This window comes from Chrysemys picta, chromosome 1 (assembly GCF_011386835.1).
Source record: "Chrysemys picta bellii isolate R12L10 chromosome 1, ASM1138683v2, whole genome shotgun sequence".
Taxonomy (NCBI): domain Eukaryota; kingdom Metazoa; phylum Chordata; order Testudines; family Emydidae; genus Chrysemys; species Chrysemys picta.
In genome coordinates, this window is record NC_088791.1 from 149,499,409 (window position 1) to 149,524,480 (window position 25,072).

The 25,072-nt window shown below is 45.7% G+C and overlaps 1 protein-coding gene across 3 annotated transcripts in view; it reads right to left on the reverse strand.

Annotated features, from left to right (window-relative positions):
* Positions 1–8,712, reverse strand: part of CFAP91 (cilia and flagella associated protein 91) — a 69,825-nt gene extending 61,113 nt beyond the window's left edge. For 2 of the 3 annotated variants that reach the window (XM_024111129.3, XM_008173175.4), the window contains exons 1-3: positions 8,529–8,712; positions 7,547–7,623; positions 1,213–1,370 (exon numbers count right to left, since the gene is read on the reverse strand). In XM_024111129.3, the coding sequence (XP_023966897.2) occupies positions 1,213–1,370; positions 7,547–7,623; positions 8,529–8,646 (353 nt within the window). In that variant the 5' untranslated portion in view covers positions 8,647–8,712. Of the gene's footprint in view, positions 1–1,212; positions 1,371–7,546; positions 7,624–8,059; positions 8,230–8,528 lie in introns of those variants that run through there. The other variant, XM_065572744.1, reaches the window with a different exon arrangement.
* Between the last annotated feature and the right edge of the window lie 16,360 nt (positions 8,713–25,072).

Here is a 25,072-nt window from a genome sequence, read left to right on the forward strand (position 1 = left end):
CACTGTTAAAAATGTACATCTTATTTCTAATCTGAATCTGGCAAGCTTCAACTTCTGACCAAAATAAGCTGAGAGGAAAAGAGCACAGCAGTGATATTTAAAACTTGAAAGTATAACATAAAAACTTGATAGAGTAAAGAATTAGTTCTTGTATGCTTAAAAAAAATAAAACCCTGTGAAGTCTTCATCCAGGCCAACATCCCTCCTTGTCTGACTACTGTCTAGCCCTTCCAAATAGCCTTTCTGGGTCCCAGCTCTTCCGATAGTGCTGCCTGTTTTCTGACAAGCTCAAGTATCTCCTCACATCACTCCATTGGCTCTTGATTCATTTCAGGATCCAATTCAAAATTGCTCTCTTTGATTTTAAACCCCTCCACGGACATGACACAGCCTATTGTACTTTTCAAACCTTGTGTTCCTTTCCCTACTCTTTCTGCATGCCTAGCACTATTCTCTTTTCTATCCCTCCATGTGAACTGGTGCAGAATCTCTTTCTTCTGCAGTTCATATTGTCTGACTGGAACAACCTCTCTATCCTCAGCTCCCTCTTCCTCTGTACCTTAATTCTTTGAAGTGGTTTCGGAAGTAAGTTTATATGCAACATGTTATTCAAAATAATATTGTGTTATTTTGTTAACTGATATAGCACCAGTTGTACAGTGTCCCAGATTCGCACCAGGGAAAAAAATAACAAAACCATATTTAAACAACTCTAGTCCAAATGGACCAGGTAATCAGCAACTCTAGTCAAAACAAATAAGGCAGGCTAAGGAAAAGAGACCAAACAAGATGGGGCTTCTGAAAAGAGGAAGGTAAATAATGGTCAGATGCTGACTTAAATAGGAAGGCCTCACACAGAATCTTGAATACAGATACAGAGGGACTCCAGAAGTGCTTGATTCACTAAAGCACTTAAACACATGCCTAATTACTTTGCTGAATTGGGATCCTAATGGACATATTCCAGGAGAGAGTTCCTCAAACAGGTCTCCTGCACTAAGAAGGCCCTGCCCTAGTCCAGTCCAAATGAAACCTTGGGATGCATAGCAAGGACAATCCAGTCAGCTTCAGCGTGGGAGGGACAAAGGAGAAAGACTATCACTTAAGTAGGTCCAGCCTGGATCACTGAAGTTTTCACAGCTCACATTGAAAACAAGAGCTTTAAATAAATATGTATTTTTTTTAAATATAGTCCAATGGTAGGACACTTACCTAGCAAGCTGCTGAAGAACCTCTAGGCGCTGCTGGGCCCTGCCTCTCCACCTTCGGTCAATAAATGGAGGCACAGGATTTCTTTCCTCCAAACGCAGATTGTACCAGGGATAATGGATCAGGCTGCTAAACATGGTTTTAAAAATCGGCATCTTTTTCTAATTTTAATATGTAGACAAGAGAAATGGCGGCAGTTATTTAGAAATTCCATGAAACACTAAAGAGATCATTGCTTCAACTAAAAGAAGAACAGGAGTACTTGTGGCACCTTAGAGACTAACAAATTTATTAGAGCATAAGCTTTCGTGGACTACAGCCCACTTCTTCGGATGCATATAGAATGGAACATATAATGAGGAGATATATATACACACATACAGAGAGCATAAACAGGTGGGAGTTGTCTTACCAACTCTGAGAGGCCAATTAATTAAGAGAAAAAAAAAACACTTTTGAAGTGATAATCAAGCTAGCCGAGTACAGACAGTGTGATAAGAAGTGTGAGAGTACTTACAAGGGGAGATAGAGTCAATGTTTGTAATGGCTCAGCCATTCCCAGTCCTTATTCAAACCGGAGTGGATTGTGTCTAGTTTGCATATCAATTCTAGCTCTGCAGTCTCTCTTTGGAGTCTGTTTTTGAAGTTTTTCTGTTGTAATATAGCCACCCGCAGGTCTGTCACTGAATGACCAGACAGGTTAAAGTGTTCTCCCACTGGTTTTTGAGTATTTTGATTCCTGATGTCAGATTTGTGTCCATTAATTCTTTTGCGTAGAGACTGTCCGGTTTGGCCAATGTACATGGCAGAGGGGCATTGCTGGCACATGATGGCATATATCACATTGGTAGATGTGCAGGTGAACGAGCCCCTGATGGTATGGCTGATGTGATTAGGTCCTATGATGATGTCACTTGAATAGATATGTGGACAGAGTTGGCATCGGGGTTTGTTACAAGGATAGGTTCCTGGGTTAGTGGTTTTGTTCAGTGATGTGTGGTTGCTGGTGAGTATTTGCTTTAGGTTGGGGGGTTGTCTGTAAGCGAGGACAGGTCTGTCTCCCAAGATCTGTGACCAAGTTCTCCCAAGTTCTGCGGTGACCTAGAATCCTACTTTCGACGTCTCCGACTCAAAGAATATTTCCAACATACCTCTGAACAGCATACTAACCCACAGAATCCTCCCTACCAGCACTACAAAAAAAAAAAAAAGGATTCTGCATGGACTCCTCCGGACGGTCGAAACAACAGACTGGATTTCTACATAGATTGCTTCCGTCAACGTGCAAAGGCTGAAATTGTGGAAAAGCAACATCACTTGCCACATAACCTCAGCCATGCTGAACACAACGCCATCTACAGCCTCAGAAACAACCCTGACATCATAATCAAAAAGGCTGACAAAGGAGGTGCTGTCGTCATCATGAATAAATTGGAATATGACCAGGAGGCTGCTAGACAGCTCTCTAACACCACATTCTACAGGCCATTATCCTCTGATCCCACTGAGGATTACCTAAAGAAACTATACCATCTGCTAAAAAAACTCCCTGACAAAGCACAGGAACAAATCCGTACAGACACATGCCTAGAACCCCGACCAGGGGTATTCTATTTGCTACCCAAGATCCATAAACCTGGATATCCTGGACGCCCCATCATCTCAGGCATTGGCACCCTAACATCAGGCTTGTCTGGTTATGTAGACTCTGTCCTAAGACCCTACGCTACCAGCACTCCCAGCTATCTTCGAGACACCACTGACTTCCTGAGGAAACTACAATCCATCGGTGATCTTCCAGAAAACACCATCCTGGCCACTATGGACGTAGAAGCCCTCTACACCAATATTCCACACAAAGATGGACTACAAGCTATCAGGAACAGTATCCCTGATAATGTCACAGCTAACCTGGTGGCTGAACTTTGTGATTTTGTCCTCACCCACAACTATTTCACATTTGGGGACAATATATACCTTCAAGTCAATATATACCTGCTGAAGTGAAAAAACAGATTGACAGAGCCAGACGAGTACCCAGAAGTCACCTCCTACAAGACAGGCCCAACAAAGAAAATAACAGAACACCACTAGCTGTCACCTTCAGCCCCCAACTAAAACCTCTCCAGCGCATCATCAGAGATCTACAACCTATCCTGAAAGATGATCCTTTACTCTCACAGATCTTGGGAGACAGACCTGTCCTCGCTTACAGACAACCCCCCAACCTAAAGCAAATACTCACCAGCAACCACACATCACTGAACAAAACCACTAACCCAGGAACCTATCCTTGTAACAAACCCCGATGCCAACTCTGTCCACATATCTATTCAAGTGACATCATCATAGGACCTAATCACATCAGCCATACCATCAGGGGCTCGTTCACCTGCACATCTACCAATGTGATATATGCCATCATGTGCCAGCAATGCCCCTCTGCCATGTACATTGGCCAAACCGGACAGTCTCTACGCAAAAGAATTAATGGACACAAATCTGACATCAGGAATCAAAATACTCAAAAACCAGTGGGAGAACACTTTAACCTGTCTGGTCATTCAGTGACAGACCTGCGGGTGGCTATATTACAACAGAAAAACTTCAAAAACAGACTCCAAAGAGAGACTGCAGAGCTAGAATTGATATGCAAACTAGACACAATCCACTCCGGTTTGAATAAGGACTGGGAATGGCTGAGCCATTACAAACATTGACTCTATCTCCCCTTGTAAGTACTCTCACACTTCTTATCACACTGTCTGTACTCGGCTAGCTTGATTATCACTTCAAAAGTGTTTTTTTTTTCTCTTAATTAATTGGCCTCTCAGAGTTGGTAAGACAACTCCCACCTGTTTATGCTCTCTGTATGTGTGTATATATATCTCCTCATTATATGTTCCATTCTATATGCATCCGAAGAAGTGGGCTGTAGTCCACGAAAGCTTATGCTCTAATAAATTTGTTAGTCTCTAAGGTGCCACAAGTACTCCTGTTCTTCTTTTTGCGGATACAGACTAACACGGCTGTTACTCTGAAAATTGCTTCAACTAGTGTTTTTGAGTCTATATGTAAACAAGGCATGAGTAATATATAGAGATTAAACAAATTACTGTGAATTACAGAGCTATAAATCTGGGTGGTACAGGTGACGGCAAGCTCTAATGACATCAATCAGTAAGAGAGTGCTTCCCAAAATGAGGAATATACAGGACTAAAAGGCAGGGGCATGGAGAGGCTAAGTATCAACCTATGTAGTTGCAAAGAACTCCTGGAAAATGTGGCCTAAGTATAACCGATGCAGCTACATTTGTCTAAGTTGGCAGAAAGCCTGAAATTAGCTTTAAGATATGAATTGCCCCATTTATTTCAGTGGGTGCTAACTCAGAAGCCCAATTAATGTACTGCAAGGTTATGCCTACATTGCAGCTGGGAGGTGTGATTTCCAGTGCAGGCAAACAGACCCCGTTGGCCTGGCTAGCTGCCAGAGTCCAAGCCCACCTGACCACTGGAGTCTGAGCTCAGGAGACTAGCCCAAGCTGCTGCCTGTGTTGCAACATCCACACTGCTATTTTCAGCATGCTAGCTCAAGCAGAGATAGCACAAGTCTCTATAGTTACCCATGCTGGGAATCACACTTCTCAACCGCAGTACAGACATATGCTAAATGTCAACATTGTGCTACAGATGCCCCCTGACTTACGCAATCGTTCTGTTCCGGAAAGCCTTGTGTAACTCAAATTTTGCATAAGTCGGAAACATATACCCGTACGTTACGCAAAAATTTCCGCAACTTGAAAATCCTATTTCTGGTTTATGGAACATTTTCCGTAAGTGCAAATTTGCGTTAAGTCAGGTCTTGCGTAACCCGGGGAGCATCTGTATTTTACTATTCATCAAAGTATGTAAAAAAGGAAAGGAAGTGTCATACTATGAAGATCTTATACAATCTACTCTATATGATGGCTCATTATGACTAAGCCTTTAACAAAAGATGGCAAGGTTGAACAGTGGCACCATTTGTTTCATTTTCCTGAAGGAGGACTCAACTTTCAAAGTTTGGGAAATGGTATCATAAAGTTATCACAACCACCCTCATCCCATCAGATGATATTATAGCCGCAGAACTCAAAACCATCTTGTTTTGTATTATATACCAGACAGCAGCTTATTCAGATAGTCAGAGCTGTGGATAAGCACATTTTAAACAAATCAAAAGGAAAAAATAAATAGGATGGTGGAACATGGAATTTGGCTAAACAGGGATTTTGACACAAAGGGGAGATTTTCAAATAAGTGATGCACTTTGGGCCTAAATTTGGATCCTGGGGTTTTCAGACAAGAGGGAATACCCCATACATAGGCTGGACATATAGCAGCCAATATACAAGGGCTCCCTTTCAGAAATCTGGTGTTTCTGAGACTAACAAATATCAGAAGGGTGCATCATCAGACATTTTAAACAAAAAATGCACTCAGACCTAGGAATGAAAGATTTGTGGGTATTTCTATGCTCTTTGCTACCTGCACGGAAGCCACACCAGAAACCATAGTGACAGCAGAGTCCAACAGCGTCAACAACTTGGTGTAACTGGTAGATTCTCATCATGCCATTTACACCCTTGACTTACGGGACTGAGGCAATGTCTACACTACATACATTACACCAGCACAACTGTACCACTGCAGCTGCGCCACCACTGTAAGGTCTCCCATGTAGCCATTCTATGCCAGCTGGAGAGAGCTCTTCCGCCAGCTTAACTAAACCACCCCCAAGAAGCGGCAGTAGCTATGTTGGCACTTTTGTCAGTGAAACTTACGTTGGTCAGGGTTTGTTTTTTTCACAACCCTGCCTGACAAAAGTTTTGCTGACAAAAGTGCAAGTGTAGACAAAGTCTGAGTGAAAACACAACTGTGACCTTGCGCAAGTCACATTACTCTCTGTGTGCCTTAGCCACCCATCTGTAAAATGGGGATACTAGTACTTCCCTGCCTCATTAGGGTTTTGTGGGGATAAATAAAGATTATGTAAAAAGAAGAACAGGAGGACTTGTGGCACCTTAGAGACTAACAAATTTATTTGTTAGTCTCTAAGGTGCCACAAGTCCTCCTGTTCTTCTTTTTGCGGATACAGACTAACACGGCTGCTACTCTGAAACCTAAAGATTATGTGACTCTCAGATACTACAGTAATGGGGGCATACACACACTAGATCAATTAGAGCTAGCGTGAATATAAATATTAGCACAGTCACAGTAACATGGACAGCAGCACAGCTTAGCTGGGTTGAGTACAAACCCAGCCGAACTCCATAGATACATATTCGGCATGGCTTAGCTGTGCTGCCACTGGTACCTATTTATATTTGCACTAGGTCTCATTGAGCTACTGTAAGTACATCTAGGGAAGCTGAGAATCCCACCCCCAGAGGTACTGTGAGTACATGTAGGCAAGGTGGGAATCCCCTAGAGTTGCCTCCAGGATTGTCCTGGAGTCTCCAGGAATTAAAGATTATGTCATGTGATGAAACCTCCAGGAATCCATCCAACCAAAATTGGCAACCCTAGAATCCCACCGCTAGCTAGTACTGTAGACGTAGCCATAGAGGATATCGAAAAACTTCAGAGAAACAGCGTTTAGGATAAGTGGGAGGGAGGAGACAGGAAACAGGCTTTGAATAATACATTTTTATTAGCTCCATTGCATGGAAGGCGTCAGCTTGCTTTAGAAGGGTGGTGCGTCAAGAGTTTAATGCCTCCCAACCTACTCATTCAGGAAAAGTCTGAATAAACCCAGGAGGACAAAACCAAAGTTCCTTGTTTGTCAAACTTTGATTCACTGGACTTGTATCACATCCCTTTTTCTTTTGCATTCTGCCTAAATGGCTCACCTGCAGCTATCAAGATAAGTAAGGGGCATTGTGTGAAACACTATTTACAGTTCAAATGCTCTGTTAAAAAAAACAGCGCAATAACCCAATTCTTCTGTCTAAAACTTTCCTTAATGAGCCATAGACCAGTTGTCAGAGATATCCAGGGGTCCCATTCTCAAGCACTGATACATGATTTAGAGATTAGGAATAGAACATAGATCTGTTTATTTCTAGACTACTAGTATAAAGTCAACCCAAGACAGTGGTGACCATCAGTTATTAAACTATTCTTGTGTTAAGTATAAATGATTTCATTTCTTTACAGAGCTTGTGCTGGTCTAAAGAAGTTAAGATTGCTCAGGTGCAATCAAGTTTTTTACATATATATTCATATTCCTTTAATATAGGGAAGAACGTGGGAAAAACCGCTCCTGAAGATGTCTCAGGCTGAAACAACCTACCATCTTGTCAGACATGAGATGAGCCTGGACATTCGCCTTTGCATGGTCCTTCTCACTTGATAACACATACAAGGGATCTGAAATATAAGTAATCACGTAGATTCAAAGAAAGTGAACGGAATATTAGCTGGGCTCCTCTTGACAAGAAGTCAGTTTTGCCACTTCACAGAATAAACAAGACACAGAAATAAAAATGAGCAAGCACACTTTTACACATCTGACCCCCCCCCCCCCACCCCGTCAGCCTCAATGCTGCTGCTGCTGTAGGGAGGGGACCACGCTCTGGTGGGGAGAAATTAAAGCCTCATAATTTTTAAAGTACTCTGCTGGTAATCTTTAAAAACATTAAACGGTGACTACGGCCGTGAATGGAAGCAGCAGCCAGCATTTGCTGCTTCCCTATGGAATGAAGCGCCAGGCATGGCCTTGCACATCCGCAGGTGACTCCATGCTCCGCCCGCGCCGTTTCCCCTACAGCTGCTTTCAGCCTTTGACTTTCATCTCTTCGCGTACTCGGAGCGCCTCCCTTTCCTCTTCCAGATCCGCTTTTCCAGCCTAGTCTCCCAGCGCCGACTGACGGCTCCGCAGCACGGCCCAGGCTGTCTCAGCGGCTCCTCCTGCGGCCGCCGGCTGCATCCCACCACGCGGGCCCGGCCATGCTGCAGCCCAACGCGCGCGGCGCTGGACGTGGGGTGCGGCCGGCCCCTGTCGCACAGCTCGAGCGACTCCCGCCGGACGCGGGGCCCGGCCATGCCCAGCCCGCCCCTCCCCCAGCGAACCCGACCGGGGCCGGGCTGCGCGAGCCCGCACGCGAGGTGTGTGCGTAGGGGGCGGACCCCCGCGAGCCCGCCCGGCCTATCGGGTTGCGGGGCCCCGTCGCTAACCCGCCCCCTCTGCTGCCGCCCGGGCGGGGCCTGCGGGGTTGGCGCCGCCCCCCGCTCGGTCCCTGGGCCAAGCCGGCCCCGGGGCCGCTCGCCGGTACCGTATAGGAAGTCGAAGGCTCTGCTGGGGGCCATGTGCGAGCGGTACCGGCCCCCGGGGCTCGGGCCCCCGCCGCCCGCCGGGCCCTGCACCGTCCCGATCACCGCGTAGCTGCTCATGCCGACCGCCGTGCCCGGGCGCTGGGTGCCGTTCCCATGGCAACGGGGCCGGGCGGAGCTTCCATCCTGAGGGGCGGGGCTAGGCAGCAGGGGGCGGGGCTCGCTCTGGGCACGTGGAGCCGGGGGAGGCAGCGGGCGCCTTCCACTCGGCCCCCACCACATCCCTCCGCTCCGTCCCAGCTCTTGACCCACCGTGCCCCTCCCCCGTCTACTTCAGCACCGCTCCACGTTCTGCCCCCCCCATACATTATATTGAGGGTCCCCCATCCCCCCCCCCCCAGCAGGAAGAGAGCGGGACTTGGGAGCAGCCGAAACAGGACAGGACAGCCCTCAAGTGCAGCGCTATGGGCCTGCTGCAGCACTGGGGGTAGGGCTGAGACCCAGCTCCCTGGGTGGCAGGTATCCTAGTGCATCGCTTGGCTCTTTATTAACTTTATTATTATTTACTTTATTGACTTTAATATGATTAAAGATTGACTTTATTATTATTATTAATTTATAGTGCTGCAAAGTGGTTTACATTGTGTTGAAATAGACACAGCCCCTACCTACTCCAAAGAGTTTAAAATGTAATCTGTTTTACCCTCATTGGTTTGTTACCCATTGTTATTACTCAATTCTCAGGTGGTGTTTGTGAGGATTAATTAGTGAAGTGCTTTGAAGATCACCTGTTCATCTATCACCACACAGATCTAATCTAATGTAAAGAGCCTATCGCTCTTACAGCTGGGGCTGATAGTGCTGCCTATTATTAAGGTTGTACAACACTTCCCAGTACAACCCTCTTTTCAGTTGCTTATAATTTTGCCAAACTTTAACCACTTGGGCTGAAATTTTACATGTCAGTCCTGGCTTAATCATTTCTGAGACCAAGGCTCAATGAGGATGGACAGGCATCCTTCCTTCTGGCATTTCCTAGCCATTGGGTGCCTGACTTTGCAACCTTAATAGTGTTCTTTTAACATTAGCCCCAGTCGTGGACCAGGACCCCATTGAGCTAAGCACTGTACAAGCAGACTAAAAAGACAGTCTCTGCCCCAAGGAGCTCACATCTAAGTATAAAATGAGACAACAGATGGATACAGATAGGGGTGTATAAGGAAACAATGAGACAGTATTAGCGTGAAAGAAAGTGGTATCCATGCATCAGCAGCCTAACATATTTTTTGTGATTAATAGTATTTAAGGTGCTATACAAATGCTATATACCATTGTGTGAAATCAGTACACTACTAAGCGAACCGTAACATAGGAAAGGCAGAAGGAACTTGTCATCTTCCGGTCTTGCCACTGGGTGTCACAGTCGTTCTACCCATTTTTCAACTAAGGCCATTACAGCAACAGGAGCCTGCTGTGGTAAGACAGCAAAACATGTTCTGGGGCCAATTCAACCCTGGTGTAACTCCACTGCAGTCAGTTAAGTTACACCAAGGTGAATTTGGCCTAGGATGGAAGCTCAGTGCTACTTCTATTCACAGTCTACTCTTCTGTGGCTCTGCCAACTACTGAATATAATGAGTCTCATTTCCCAGACGTGTACTGGGCAATATTGGAGGGGTGAAAGGTTCAGCAGTGCACATATGGATCGCAGCTGCCATTGGCTATTTCTGCTGCTTGGCCTGGGTAGTGGACTTGCAAGACTTCCCATCAGCCAATCACAGCCTGCAGACATATCATATGGCCTATTTCTGACCAGGAAAGGAGACTGAGGCTTTATCTACACTAAAGAGTTAGGTCAAAATAAGGCAGCTTACGTCAACCTAACTCTGTAAGCGTCTACACTAAAATGTAGTGCCCACTGATGTAACTCGCCCACTACACTGACTTAATAACTCTACTTCCAGGAGAGGCGTCGTGATTAGGTCAATGTTAGGGTTCCAACTGTCTAATCACACAAACCCAAACACCCTTGCCCCGCCCCCTGCCATAACCCTTGCCCGAGGCCCCGCCCCGCTCACTCCATCCCTCTTCCCTTCGTCACTTGCTCTCCCCCACCCTCACTCATTTTCACCAGGCTGGGGCATGGGGGTTGGGATGTGAGAGGGGGTGCAGGCTCTGGGCTGGGGCCAACGGGGTTGGAATGTGGGAGGGGGCTCTGGGCTGAGCATGGGGCAGGGGGTTGGGGTGCAGAATAGGGTGTGGGGTGCAAGCTCTGGGAGGGAGTTTGGGTGCAGGAGAGGGCTCAGGGCTGGGGCAGGGGATTGGGGTGCAGGAGGGGGTACGGGATCTGGGAGGGAGTTTGGGTGCAGAAGAGGGCTCTGGGTGGGGGTTGGGGTGCAGGGGGTGCGGACTCTGAGAGGGAGTTTGGGTGCAGGAGGTGGTGAAGTCTGCGGACTCTGGCTGGGAAGTGCTTATCTCAGGTAGCTCCCGGTTGGCTGTGCAGTGGGGCTAAGGCAGACTCCCTGCCTGCCTGGCCCCACGCCACTCCCGGAAGCGGCTGGCACACCCCTGCAGCCGTTGGGGGGACAGGGGGCTCTGTGCTGCCCACGGACACAGGCGCCGTCCCCGCAGCTCCCATTGGCTGAAGTTCCTGGCCAATGGGAGATGCAGAGTTGGTGCTCAGGGCAGGGGCAGGATGCAGAGACCTCCCCTCCCCCACTTGCACCTAGGGGCCGCAGGGATGTGCCGGCCACTTCTGGGAGAGGCACGGGGCCAGGGCAGGCAGGGAGCCTGCCTTAGCCATGCTGCGCCACCGGAATTTTAGCACCTAAAAATCTCCTGGTTTGGCTTCAGTAGCCTCTGGGAGATACAGCCTGATTCCGGGAGGCTCCCGCAAAACTGGGAGGGTTGGCAACCCTGGTTGATGTAGTTAGGTTGACGCAGTGTCAGTGTAGACTGGTGTAGACACTGTGTTGCTTACCTCGACTGTTGCTGCCTTTCAGAAGCCATCCCACAATGCCCCACACTGGCAGTTAAATTAGTACAAGCGTTCCTGGTGAGGACACGCACCGTCGACATGAGCATAGTGTGGACATGCAAAAGCAATATAATTACGGCGTTGGCCGTACTAATTTTGTAGTGTAGACTTGCCCTGAGTCAGCGTGAAGCAATTGTTTCCTGCTCTAGGTAGGAAGCAGATACATGCGCAGCAGAGACAGGGAGAAGTAAATATTTCTGAGCAGATCTCTAGGTCTTGTTATCTTATTGCCTTTGCCTCCTGATGGCAGTTTACTGCAAAACTCTATGACTGGAAGTTAGACTCATGGACACACCCCTCCACACAGACATCACACACACTTTACTGATGCAGGCATGGACGCAACACATGCATCAGACGTGTACTTCTTATCCTACACATGCACACAAACACCAAACGTGCACCCACATCCTTACCAACACACCACATGTGTATGCATACACACAAGCATGCACTGTTCTGTTTTACTGTGCAGTAGAGGCTTCAGCTGGAGTACTGTGTCCAGTTTTGGGTGCTACACTTTAAGAAAATCCAGGAAGTTTTTGGAAAGTGTAGGGGACAATTTCCTGGTGCAAGTGCTGGAGGAACCAACTAGGGGCAGAGCTTTTCTTGACCTGCTGCTCACAAACAGGGAAGAATTAGTAGGGGAAGCAAAAGTGGATGGGAACCTGGGAGGCAGTGACCATGAGATGGTCGAGTTCAGGATCCTGACACAAGGAAGAAAGGAGAGCAGCAGAATACGGCCCCTGGACTTCAGAAAAGCAGACTTTGACTCCCTCAGGGAACAGATGGGCAGGATCCCCTGGGAGAATAACATGAAGGGCAAAGGGGTCCAGGAGAGCTGGCTGTATTTTAAAGAATTCTTATTGCGGTTGCAGGAACAAACCATCCCAATGTGTAGAAAGAATAGTAAATATGGCAGGCGACCAGCTTGGCTTAACAGTGAAATCCTTGCTGACCTTAAACGCAAAAAAGAAGCTTACAAGAAGTGGAAGATTGGACAAATGACCAGGGAGGAGTATAAAAATATTGCTCAGGCATGCAAGAGTGAAATCAGGAAGGCCAAATCGCACTTGGAGTTGCAGCTAGCAAGAGATGTTAAGAGTAATAAGAAGGGTTTCTTCAGGTATGTTAGCAACAAGAAGAAAGTCAAGGAAAGTGTGGGCTCCTTACTGAATGAGGGAGGCAATCTAGTGACAGAGGATGTGGAAAAAGCTAATGTACTCAATGCTTTTTTTGCCTCTGTCTTCACAAACAAGGTCAGCTCCCAGACTACTGAACTGAGCAGCACAGTATGGGGAGGAGGTGACCAGCCCTCCATGGAGAAAGAAGTGGTTCGGGACTAGTTAGAAAAACTGGATGAGCACAAATCCATGGGGCCGGATGCGCTGCATCCGAGGGTGCTAACGGAGTTGGCAGATGTGATTGCGGAGCCATTGGCTATCATCTTTGAAAACTCATGGCAATCGGGGGAGGTCCCGGATGACTGGAAAAAGGCTAATGTAGTGCCCATCTTTAAAAAAGGGAAGAAGGAGGATCCGGGGAACTACAGGCTAGTCAGCCTCACCTCAGTCCCTGGAAAAATCATGGAGCAGGTCCTCAAGGAATCAATTATGAAACACTTAGAGGAGAGGAAAGTGATCAGGAACAGTCAGCATGGATTCACCAAGGGGAAGTCGTGCCTGACTAACCTAATTGCCTTCTGTGAGGAGATAACTGGGTCTGTGGATGAGGGGAAAGCAGTGGATGTGTTATTCCTTGACTTTAGCAAAGCTTTTGATACGGTCTCCCACAGTATTCTTGCTGCCAAGTTAAAGAAGAATGGGCTGGATGAATGGACTGTAAGGTGGATAGAAAGCTGGCTAGATCGTTGGGCTCAACGGGTAGTGATCAATGGCTCCATGTCTAGTTGGCAGCCGGTTTCAAGTGGAGTGCCCCAAGGGTCAGTCCTGGGGCAGGTTTTGTTTAATATCTTTATTAATGATCTGGAGGATGATGTGGACTGCACTCTCAGCAAGTTTGCAGATGACACTAAACTGGGAGGCATGGTAGATACACTGGAGGGCAGGGATTGGATACAGAGGGGCCTAGACAAATTAGAGGTTTGGGCCAAAAAAAACCTGATGAGGTTCAACAAGGACAAGTGCAGAGTCCTGCACTTAGGACGGAAGAATCCTATGCACTGCTACAGACTAGGGACCGAATGGCTAGGTAGCAGTTCTGCAGAAAAGTACCTAGGAGTCACAGTGGACGAGAAGCTGGATATGAGTCAACAGTGTGCTTTTGTTGCCAAGAAGGCTAGCGGCATTTTGGGCTGTATAAATAGGGGCATTGCCAGCAGATCGAGGAATGTGATCGGTCCCCTTTATTTGACATTGGGGAGGCCTCATCTGGAGTACTGTGTCCCGTTTTGGGCCCCACACTACAAGAAGGATGTGGAAAAATTGGAAAGAGTCCAGCGGAGGGCAACAAAAATGATTAGGGGTCTGGAGCACATGACTTATGAGGAGAAGCTGAGGGAACTGGGATTGTTTAGTCTCCAGAAGAGAAGAATGAGGGGGGATTTGATAGCTGCTTTCAACTACCTGAAGGAGGGTTCCAAAGAGGATGGAGCTCAGCTGTTCTCAATGGTGGCAGATGACAGAACAAGGAGCAATGGTCTCAAGTTGCAGTGGGGGAGGTCTAGGTTGGATATTAGGAAACACTATTTCACTAGGAGGGTGGTGAAGCACTGGAATGCGTTACCTAGGGAGGTGGTGGAATCTCCTTCCTTGGAGGTTTTTAAGGCCCGGCTTGACAAAGCCCTGGCTGGAATGATTTAGTTGGGAATTGGTCCTGCTTTGAGCAGGTGGTTGAACTAGATGACCTCCTGAGGTCCCTTCCAACCCTGATATTCTATGATTCTATGAAAAACATGGACAAATTGGAGAAATTCCTAAGGACACCAACAAAAGTGTCAAGAGGTTTAGAAAACATGAACTATGAAGAAAGGTTGAAAGATTTGGGCATATTTAGTCTAGACAAGAGAAGACTTAGTGGAGATAGGATAACAGCCTTCAAATATGTAAAAGGTTGTTATAAAGAGGATGGTGATCAATTGTTCTCCATGCCCACAGACAATAGGGCAAGTAGTAACTGGTTTAATCTGCAGCAAGGGAGATTTAGGTTGCATATTAGAAAAAAGCTTTCTAACTGTAAGGATAGCTAAGCATAGCAACATGTAGGGGAGGCTGCATAATCTCTGTCAGGTTTTTAAGAACAGGTTAACCAAACATCTGTCAAGGCTGGTCTGGGTATGCTTCATCCTGCTTCAGTCTGGGGGAATGGAACAGACTTCTTGAGGGCCCTTCCAACCCCATATTTCTATGATTCTCTGAAAACTAGGAAATGCAAAGTTAAGGTACATGCCGCCCCCACAACACAACCTGAATTATGCCCCCTGTAGTTGGTAGTAGGCACTGGGAATCAGTCAGTGTGGGTGATGCAGATTCTCCATCTCTTGAACTCATCAAGCCTAGATGTCTTCCTGGAAGATACTTTAGTCAAACACAAGGCATTAGGCTCAATACAGCAGAAAATGGATGAAAAATACAGCCACAGCACCTGGTCTTATCAGCCACTCTGAGACCTGGCAAACTTGAATGAAATTCTGTGGCCTGTGTTACACAGGAGGTGAGACTAGATGATCAAATGGTCCCTTCCAGCCTTAAAATTTATAATAAATATATCTGACACCACAACCTCTGGCTAAATGCCAAACACCACCTGGGATGTGAGACTTTGTCCTTTTCTTTCCCTGTTATATTTCTTCCTTTTCCTCTCTCTCGTTCCTTCTGTCTAAGAAGAGTCTTTTCTGCAGATATGGCCTTCATTATTTGTTCCTAGATATGTATACATATAGCTAGGTTTGGCAAAATTCAAGTTTTATTTTTTTGCAATTTTGATGATTAATATAAATTTCTTTTTCAGGTTTTTAATTATGTTAATTTTTATAGGTGCAGGAAATTAATGGGCTTAGGGTTAGGGCAGTACTGTCAGCAGGGCTGAAGGGGTTCCCAGCACTGACAATGGGGCTGCAGAGGGCTCCCTGCTTGGCCAAGGGGCTCAGGACACCTGGGTGCAAGGTGTGGGGGAGCTGTGGTCCTGGCCCAGTGGAGCAAAGATCCCCCCACTTCCTTATTTACTTTCTCCACACCTGTCATGATTGTATAGATCTCTGTCATATCCCCCTTAGTTGTCTCTTTTCTAAAATGAAAAAGTCTCAATCTTATTAATCTCTCCTCAGACAGAAGCTGTTCACTAGCCCAAATCATTTTTGTTGCCTTTTTCTGAAAACTTTTCCAATTCCAATATATCTTTTTTGAGATGGGGCGACCACATCTGCATGCAGTATTCAAGATGTGGGCATAACATGGATTTATATAGAGGTAATATGATATTTTCTGTCTTCTTATCTATCCCTTTCTTAATGATTCCCAACATTCTGTTAGCTTTTTTCACTGCCACTGCACATTGAGTGGATGTTTTCAGAGAACTATCCACAATGACTCCAAGATCTCTCTCTTGAGTGGTAACAGCTAATTTAGACCCTATCATTTTATATGTATAGTTGGGATTATGTTTTTCAGTGTGCATTATTTCATTTATCAACATTGAATTTCATCTGCCATTTTGCTGCCCAGTTACCCAGTTTTGGGAGATCCCTTTGTAGCTCTTCGCAGTCTGCTTTGGATTTAACGATCTTGAGTAGTTTTGTATCATATGCAAATTTTGCCACCTCACTGTTTACCTCTTTTCCAGATCATTTATGAATATGTTGAATAGTGCAGGTCCCGGTACAGACCCCTCAGGGATACCACTATTTACCTCTCTCCATTCTGAAAACTGACCATTTATTCCTACTCTTTGTTTCCTATCTTTTAACCAGTTACCAATCCATGAGAAGACCTTCCCTGTTATCCCATGACAGCTTACTTTGCTTAAATAAAGCAGAGGCCACCCTACCGCTGAATGGTAGGCGAGAGGTCCTGGAGGCCAAATTTAGGTTGCTAGGGAAGAGATTAAAGTCCAGGACTTCCATGGTAACATTCTCAGAAATATTTCCAGTTCCACATGCAGGGCCAGAAAGACAGGCAGAACTGCAGGGTCTCAATTGGTTGATGACATGATGGTGTAAGGAAGAGGGCTTTAGGTTTATTAGGAGCTGGGGAACCACTTGGGAAAGGAGTATCCCATACGGGAAGGATGGGCTCCACCTAAACCAAAACAGAACCAGACTGGTGGCATGTAAAATTAAAAAGATTGTAGAAGATTTTTTTAAACTAAGAGCTGAGGAAAAGGCTGACAGGTGTGGAGAAGCACATGGTTTGGGTGCAGACACCCCTTAGGGATGAATTGATTAAAGGGGACTCTATATCCTAATAAAGAAGATCGGCATGAAGTTGGTAAAGTGCAGGGAGGAGCTACAGAGGAACAGTCAAGCGAAATAGAGTCCCATATAAATGTAACTCATGAAGGCAGGCAACTGAATATTGACAAACTGTACAAATGCTTATTTAAAATTGCTAGAAGTCTACATACTAAGTTGGGTGAACTACGGTGGCTAGCATTAAATGAGGACATTGACATAATAGGCACGGTGGAAACTAGGTGGAATCAATGAACGTGGTAGTACCAGGGTCCAAAATAAATAGGAATGACAGAGTAGGTCACGTTGGAGTTGTAGTACTATATGTGAAAGAAAGCATAGAGTCAAAGAAAGTGAAAATCTTAAATGAATTAAACTGTACCATAGACTTTTTATGAATAAAAATTCCATGCTTGAATAGTAAGAGTATAGCAATAGGAATATACTACCAATCACCTGACCAGGATGTGACTGTAATTGTGAAATGCTCAGGGAGAACAGAGAGGCTGCAAGGGCAGAAAATGCAATAATAATGGGACATTTCAACTATCCTCATATTAACTGGGTAAATGTCACCTCAGGAAGGGATGCAGAGATAAAATTTCTAGACACCATAAATTACTGCTTCTTGGAACAGCTAGTCCTGGAACCCAAAAGGGGAGAGGCAATTCTTGATTTAGTCCTAAATGGAGAACAGGATCTGGTCCAAGCTGTGCACATAACTGAACCACTCGGTAATAGAGATCATAATGTAATTAAATCTGACATCCTCATCGGGGAGAAAATGCCAAAGAAACCCACCACACTAGCATTTAACTTCAAAAAGGGGAACTACACAAAAATGAGGAAGCTAGTTAAACGGAAATTAAAAAGCACTGTCACAAGGGGGAAATTCCTGTAAACTGCATGTAAACTATTAAAAAACACCAAAAGAGAGGATCAAAGCAAATTTATACTCCAAATTACAAAAAAAGTAAGAGGACCAAAAAATAAAAATAAAAATAATAATGCCACCACGGCTAAACAGCAGAGTAAAAGTGACAGAGGCAAAAAGGCATCCTTTAAAAAAAACAGGAAGTCAAATCCTAGTGTGGAAAATTAGAAAGGAACATAAACTCTGGCAAGTCAAGGTAAAAGTATAATAAGGCAGGACAAGAAAGAATTTGAAGAGCAACTAGCTAAAGACACAAAAACTAATAGCAACTTTTTTTTTAAAGTACGTCAGAATCAGGAAGCCGGCCAAACAGTCAGTGGAGCACTGGACGATCGAGATGCTAAAGGAGCACTTAAGAAAAGGCTGTTGCAGATAAGCTAAATGAATTCTTTGCATTGGTCTTCACTACAAAGGATGTGGGGGAGATTCCCACACCCAGGTCATTCTTTTTGGTGACAAATCTGAGGAGCTGTCCCAGATTGAGGTGTCAGTAGAGGAGGTTTTGGAACAAATTGATAAATAAGACAGTAATAAGACACTAGGATCAGATGGTATTCACCCAAAAGTTCTGAAGGAATTCATATATGAAATTGCAGAATTACTAACTGTGATATGTATTCACCTGTTAAATCAGCCTCTATACCAGATGACTGGAAGGTAGCTAATGTAAGGCAGATTTTTAAAAAGGCTTTGGGGGCAATCCTGGCAATTATAGGCCAATAAGCCTAACTTCAATACCAGGCAAACTGGTTGAAATTATAGTAAAGAACAGAATTAACAGACACATAGATAAACACATTATGTTATGGAAGAATCAACACGGCTTTTGTAAAGGGAAATCATGCTTTGCCAATCTATTGGAAAAGGGTGATCCAGTGGATATCATGCTCTTGGACTTTCAGAAAGTTTTTGACAATGTCTCTCATCAAAGGCTCTTCAGCAAACTAAACAGTCATGGGCATAAAGTAACACAGGAGTCTGTCTGAGCACCTGGTCGGCTGCTATTATGTACCTGATTACTTGGCTCCTGAGCCTGGTTCCTATCTTCTTTATACCAGACTCCCATCTATTCCCAGTTCCTGCTTGCCTTCCTTATTCCTGGTCCCCACTCCTATGCCTTTGCCCTGATGCAGTCTCTGGCTCTGATCCCTGGCTTTGCACCAGATGCTGTCTCCAAATCTGACCACTAGGCATGACCACCCACACCCCAGTCATTGAAATTACCCCATCTCAAAAAGGATATAGTAAAATTGGAAAGGTACAGAGAAAGGCAACAAAAATTATTAGGCATATGGAACAGCTTCAGACAGACACAACCCTGTCCCCCAACACCGGCATCCCATCACTTTTCATTCATCTAGTTACTTTTTCTGATATGTTACAAAGAGCTAATTGTTACTGTTGAGCTTTCAAAGGTGATTAGGTATTTTCAAGATAGTAAGTTAGAACCTGACCTGATTTGAGGTGAAAGAAACTGCCTAAAAAGAGCTCTGTTTTCTGCTTCATTGCTTAATTCTCCTCTCCAAATTGCCCAGTGGATAACACATCTGCATGTGCTGAACAAACGCAGAAATGCTCCTATTCATCTTCAACTCCTACTGTTTGTCATGGCTGTTATGTTTTATTCTGTTGCATAACTTCACATTTTGCAAAACATGATCAAGAGACAGATTTTAAGACATTCAAGCAAACCAAGAATTTGTCTACACAGGGGGTTTAAACTAGACTAAGTCGACTGGACTAATAACTAGGCTAACGCTTGCATAGACATGATACAATTCATGACAGTACATTAACTCCATATTTATCATGAACTCTGGAATCCTGTTTCAAAGTGAACTATGTTTGATGAGACGTGAGTTAGTTCAGTCTATTGTTTGTGTTCATGCAAAGCTGCTGCACGCTGCTTCGGCAGTCCTCCAACTGCTACCTCATACAGCTTTGCAGCCAACCATTAGTGACCTGTCTGTTTATCTGCATGCCCTCAACTGCTCCCATATCAAGTTGACTGGATGTCAACTGGCTGGTTTTCATTTTTCTATTGGAGGTGGTGTCTCTGCTGCTATCCCTTCTACTCCTGGACATGTGTCACTCCAAGAACTGCAGCGTCCCCTTCATTACACAGCCCTGCCACACTCTGTGCTCCCCCTTTCTGAGGGGCAGTATGACAGTGCAACAGTTCAGCCACTTCTTCAGTGGCAAGTGGGGGTGGGGGGACAACCTGTGCCCATCCACTACTCCAGGTCCTGGTCCAGGAACCCTGTAGATGGCAGCCCCGTGCTGAGTTCCTTCTAATCTCTCAGTATCTTTCCCTGGGCCACTTCCCCGTGGGCCTAGCATCTTCTTCACCCTTATCTCAGGGCCTCAGCTTGCCAGTCTTAGCATGCAGCCAGGAGCTCACTCTCACTCCCCTGATCCTGCCTAGCACTGATCTGTCCAGGCTGCTAGCTTTCTTCCTCCTGCAAGGCAGCCAGTTCTCCCTCCTCAAGCTCCAGGGAGCAACTGTACTTGCTCTGCCCTGCAGCTCTTCTTATATAGGCCTGCCCGGCCCTAATGGGCTGCTCCTCACAGCCCCTCTCCTATTGGCTGCTTTTCCTGGGACTCCATTAACTCTTTACAGGCCAGTGTGGGGCAGATGCCCCATCACACTTGTCCATTCAGCAAGGTAAATAGTCTTAGTTGAAGGCTTTCTACTATTTAGAACTTCCTGAACTTCCTTAGAACAACTGCCTTCCAAGGATGTTGGCCAGAAAGCATCCAGGCTGTCAGGTGGAGGGCCTGCATATTGGGATGAAGGAGGCAGCCATAGTTCTGGGAGATCACATATACAACCCCATGGGAATGACAGTGGAGGTCCGACCAATCAAATTAATAAAGTCAAGAACCAATCTTGATGGGGTCATGCTGGCGCCATTAGTATAAAGTGAGCGCAGTCTTGTTTGACTTTGGACAAGACCTTGGGCAGGAGTGGAGTTGGAGGGAAAGCATACAGCAGAATCTTTGACCAGGGTGGCAGGAAGGCATCTGTCAATGAACCCGGGTTGTGGCCTGTTTAGGAACAAAAAAGATAATTTTTTTATGCTCGTTTTTCAAACAGATTCACTTGGGGAGTTCCCCACAGCTGGAAAATGGATGTGGTCACATCTGTATGAAGAGACCACTCGTGGTGACTTGTGAATGACCTGATTAAGTTATTAAGTGATCTACCAGAGCATTCTGAGCATTCTGAGCCCCTGAGATGGCTGCTGTGTTGTCTGTAAGCACCAACACATTCTGCCCCTTGATATGTGGAAGGAACACCATGAAAGCCAAACGGATGGCCCGAAGCTCCCTTACATTTATATGGAGCTTTAGAACTTGAATAGACCAAACACCTTGTGCCTGTTAGGGACCTAATTGAGCTCCCCAGCCTAGATCCAATGTATCTGTGACAAGGGTGAGTGTCTGTTGTAGAGCACCGAAGGAGACTCCCTCGCAAACATTCCAGAGAGATTGAAGTGTTCTCCTACTCGTTTTTGAATGTTATAATTCCTGATGTCAGATTTGTATCCATTTATTCTTTTGCGTAGAGACTGTCCAGTTTGGCCAATGTATATGGCAGAGGGGCATTTCTGGCACATGATGGCATATATCACATTGGTAGATGTGCAGGTGAACGAGCCCCTGATAGTGTAGCTGATGTGGTTAGGTCCTATGATGGTGTCCCCTGAATAGATATGTGGACAGAGTTGGCAACAGGGTTTGTTGCAGGGATAGTGTTTTTGTTGTGTGGTGTGTAGTTGCTGGTGAATATTTGCTTCAGGTTGGGGGACTGTCTGTAAGTGAGGACTGGCCTGTCTCCCAAGGTCTGTGAGAGTGAGGGATCGTCCTGCAACAAACCCCTCTGCCATGTACATTGGTCAAACTGGACAGTCTCTATGCAAAAGAATAAATGGACATAAATCTGACATCAGGAATTATAACATTCAAAAACCAGTAGGAGAACACTTCAATCTCCCTGGACACTCAATACAGACTTAAAAGTGGCAATTCTTCAACAAAAAATCTTCAAAAACAGACTCCAATGAGAAACTGCAGAACTGGAATTAATTTGGAAACTGGACACCATCAAATTAGGCCTGAATAAAGACTGGGAGTGGATGGGTCACTACAAAAACTAATTTCCCCATACTAATTTCCCCCTACTGTTACTCACACCTTCTTGTAATAGGCCACCCATTGGCCTCATTACCACTACAAAAGTGATTTTTCCTCCCTTGGTATTCTACTGTTGAGAATAGCCCACTTCCACTTTAATTGAATTGTCTTGTTAGCACTGACTTCCCACTTGGTAAGGCAACTCCCATCTTTTCATGTACTGTGTATATATACCTGTCTACTGTATTTTCCACTCCCTGCATCTGATGAAGTGGGTTTTAGCCCACGAAAGCTTATGCCCAAATAAATGTGTTAGTCTCTAAGGTGCCACAAGTACCCCTCGTTGTTTTTGCTGATACAGACTCACACGGCTACCACTCTGAAACCTGTAACTGTAAAGACAGCTACTCTCATGGAAGTGATATGGCATGACAGCCACATGCAAATAGATTCTCACACCCATGGCATGCTGAGGCCACAAAAGAGAGGCATCTGGCCTGGTATTGAAACATTTCTGCCTTCTTTATGCACATGTAAACCCCAGTCCTGACTTGTAGCACACACACTCCCCTCTTCCCCCCACTATTCTAGTCTTAGGCTCCTCCCACACACACAATTAGCAGCAGTTTCCCACATAGTTGCATTTCGCATAGTGACGTTCCTTTGTAAAAGTGTGGGAGACCCAGATGTTATGTTACGAGCTGATGTTATGATCTGCTTTCACACAGTGTCCATTCCAGGTATTATAATTCTCCTTCCCAGCAGTGCCCTGGGGAACAAGGTTCCTTGTCAGTCATGTCTGGTGGCAGCAAACTTCCCTGCAAACAGTGCCCTGTAGCTGCAAACTTTGATGCTCTATAGCTAAAACCCCAAACTGCACCCCATTGGTGCTGTGTGGCTGTGAGCTTCCCTCCTACTGGTGCCCTGTTGCTATAAGTTTCTCTCCTAGCACTGTTCTGTGGCTGAAAACTTCTGTACAGATTGTGCCCATTGGTTGTGAGTGTCATTCCTGATGGTATCCTGTGCCAGTGAGCTTCCCTCCTGGGCCTTGATTGGGGCTGCCTGAGAATGTGCATCATGCACAGTGAAGCACTCAAAAGTCAGGAAATGCCGGAGTGAAGATTGCCCATTTAACCTTAACTCTGGTCCCGTGTGTGTTCATTATTATGAGAGTCATTAATTACATGGTCATATGTTCTTTTTCAGACAATATAACAATATATATTATTGTACAGTTTCTCTACAGCCTTAAGTACACATGTATAAACATCTTGAAATGTTTCCTTCTTACACTTACATTATTTCATTGCTGTGACTCTTTTCATAGACTTGGACTCTTTACTATGATTCCCAGAAAAATAGTGTTAAGCTTGAGAAGTATCAGTGTCTTTAAAGAAAAACCTATAAGATGTCATTGTTATTTTAGAGATATTAGAAAGCCAGGAAAATCTAAACTGAAAGCTCATGTGCAGAGGAACAATAATATTGGGCTTGAGCCTTCTTCCCAGCTGTATGAAGAAAGCCTGAAAAGTTGTTTGTTTTTGCTGTTTGTTTTCACATTCATAATTCAGTTCTTGTACATCCTGTTTCCCTTGGAAGACTCTAAGGCCTGGTCTACACTACGGGTTTAGGTCGACTTTAGCAGCGTTAAACCGAATTAAGCCTGGACACGTCCACACAACGAAGCCCTTTCTTTCGACTTAAAGGGTCCTTTAAACCGGTTTCTTTACACCACCTCCGACGAGGGGATTAGCGATAAAACCGGCCTTTGCGCGTCGGAATTGGGGTAGTGTGGACGGAATTCGACGTTATTGGCCTCCGGGAGCTATCCCACAGTGCTTCATTGTGACCGCTCTGGACAGCACTCTCAACTCGGATGCACTGACCAGGTAGACAGGAAAAGACCCGCGAATGTTTGAATTTCATTTCCTGTTTGCTCAGCGTGGAGAGCACAGGTGACCACGCAGAGCTCATCAGCACAGGTAACCGTGATGGAGTCCCAGGATCGCAAAAGAGCTCCAGCATGGACCGAACGGGAGGTACGAGATCTGCTCGCCATATGGGGAGATGAAGCAGTGATAGCTGAACTCCGTAGCAGTAAAAGAAATGGAAAAGTATTAGAAAAGATCTCCAAGGCCATGAAGGACCGAGGCCATAACAGGGACACACAGCAGTGCCGCGTGAAAATTAAGGAGCTACGGCAAGCCTACCACAAAGCCAGAGAAGCAAACGGAAGGTCCGGGGCAGAGCCGCAAACTTGCCGCTACTACGCGGAACTGCATGCGATCCTAGGGGGTGCAGCCACCACTACCCCAACCGTGTGCTATGACTCTCTCTCACTGGAGAAACACACAGGGAAGACGGTTCGGGGAACGAGGAAGATGAGGATGGAGGTACTGTAGGTAGCTCACAGCAGCAAGGAAGCGGAGAAACCGGTTTCCCCAACAGCCAGGATATGTTTGTGACCCTGGACCTGGAACCAGTAACCCCCGAACTCACCCAAGACCCTCAGGGCACACAGGAGACCTCTGGTGAGTGTAACTTTGTAAATATTTGTAAACATTACAAAAAAAAAGCAAGCGTGTTTAATGATTAATTTGCCCTGGCAATCGCGGCCAGTACATCTACTGGAAAAGTCTGTTAACGTGTATGGGGATGGAGCGGAAATCCTCCAGGGACATCTCCAGAAAGCTCTCCTTTATGTACTCCCAAAGCGTTTGCAAAAGGTTTCTGGGGAGGGCTGCCTTATCCCGTCCGCCATGGTAGGACACTTTACCACGCCAGGCCAGTAGCACGTAGTCTGGAATCATTGCATAACAAAGCATGGCAGCGTATGGTCCCGGTGTTTGCTGGCATGCAGACAACATCCATTCCTTATCTCTCTTTGTTATCCTCAGGAGAGTGATATCATTCACGGTCACCTGGTTGAAATGGGGTGATTTTATTAAGGGGACATTCAGAGGCGCCCGTTCCTGCTCTTCTGAACAGAAATGTTCCCCGCTGTTAACCACGCGGTGGAGGGGAGGGGTGA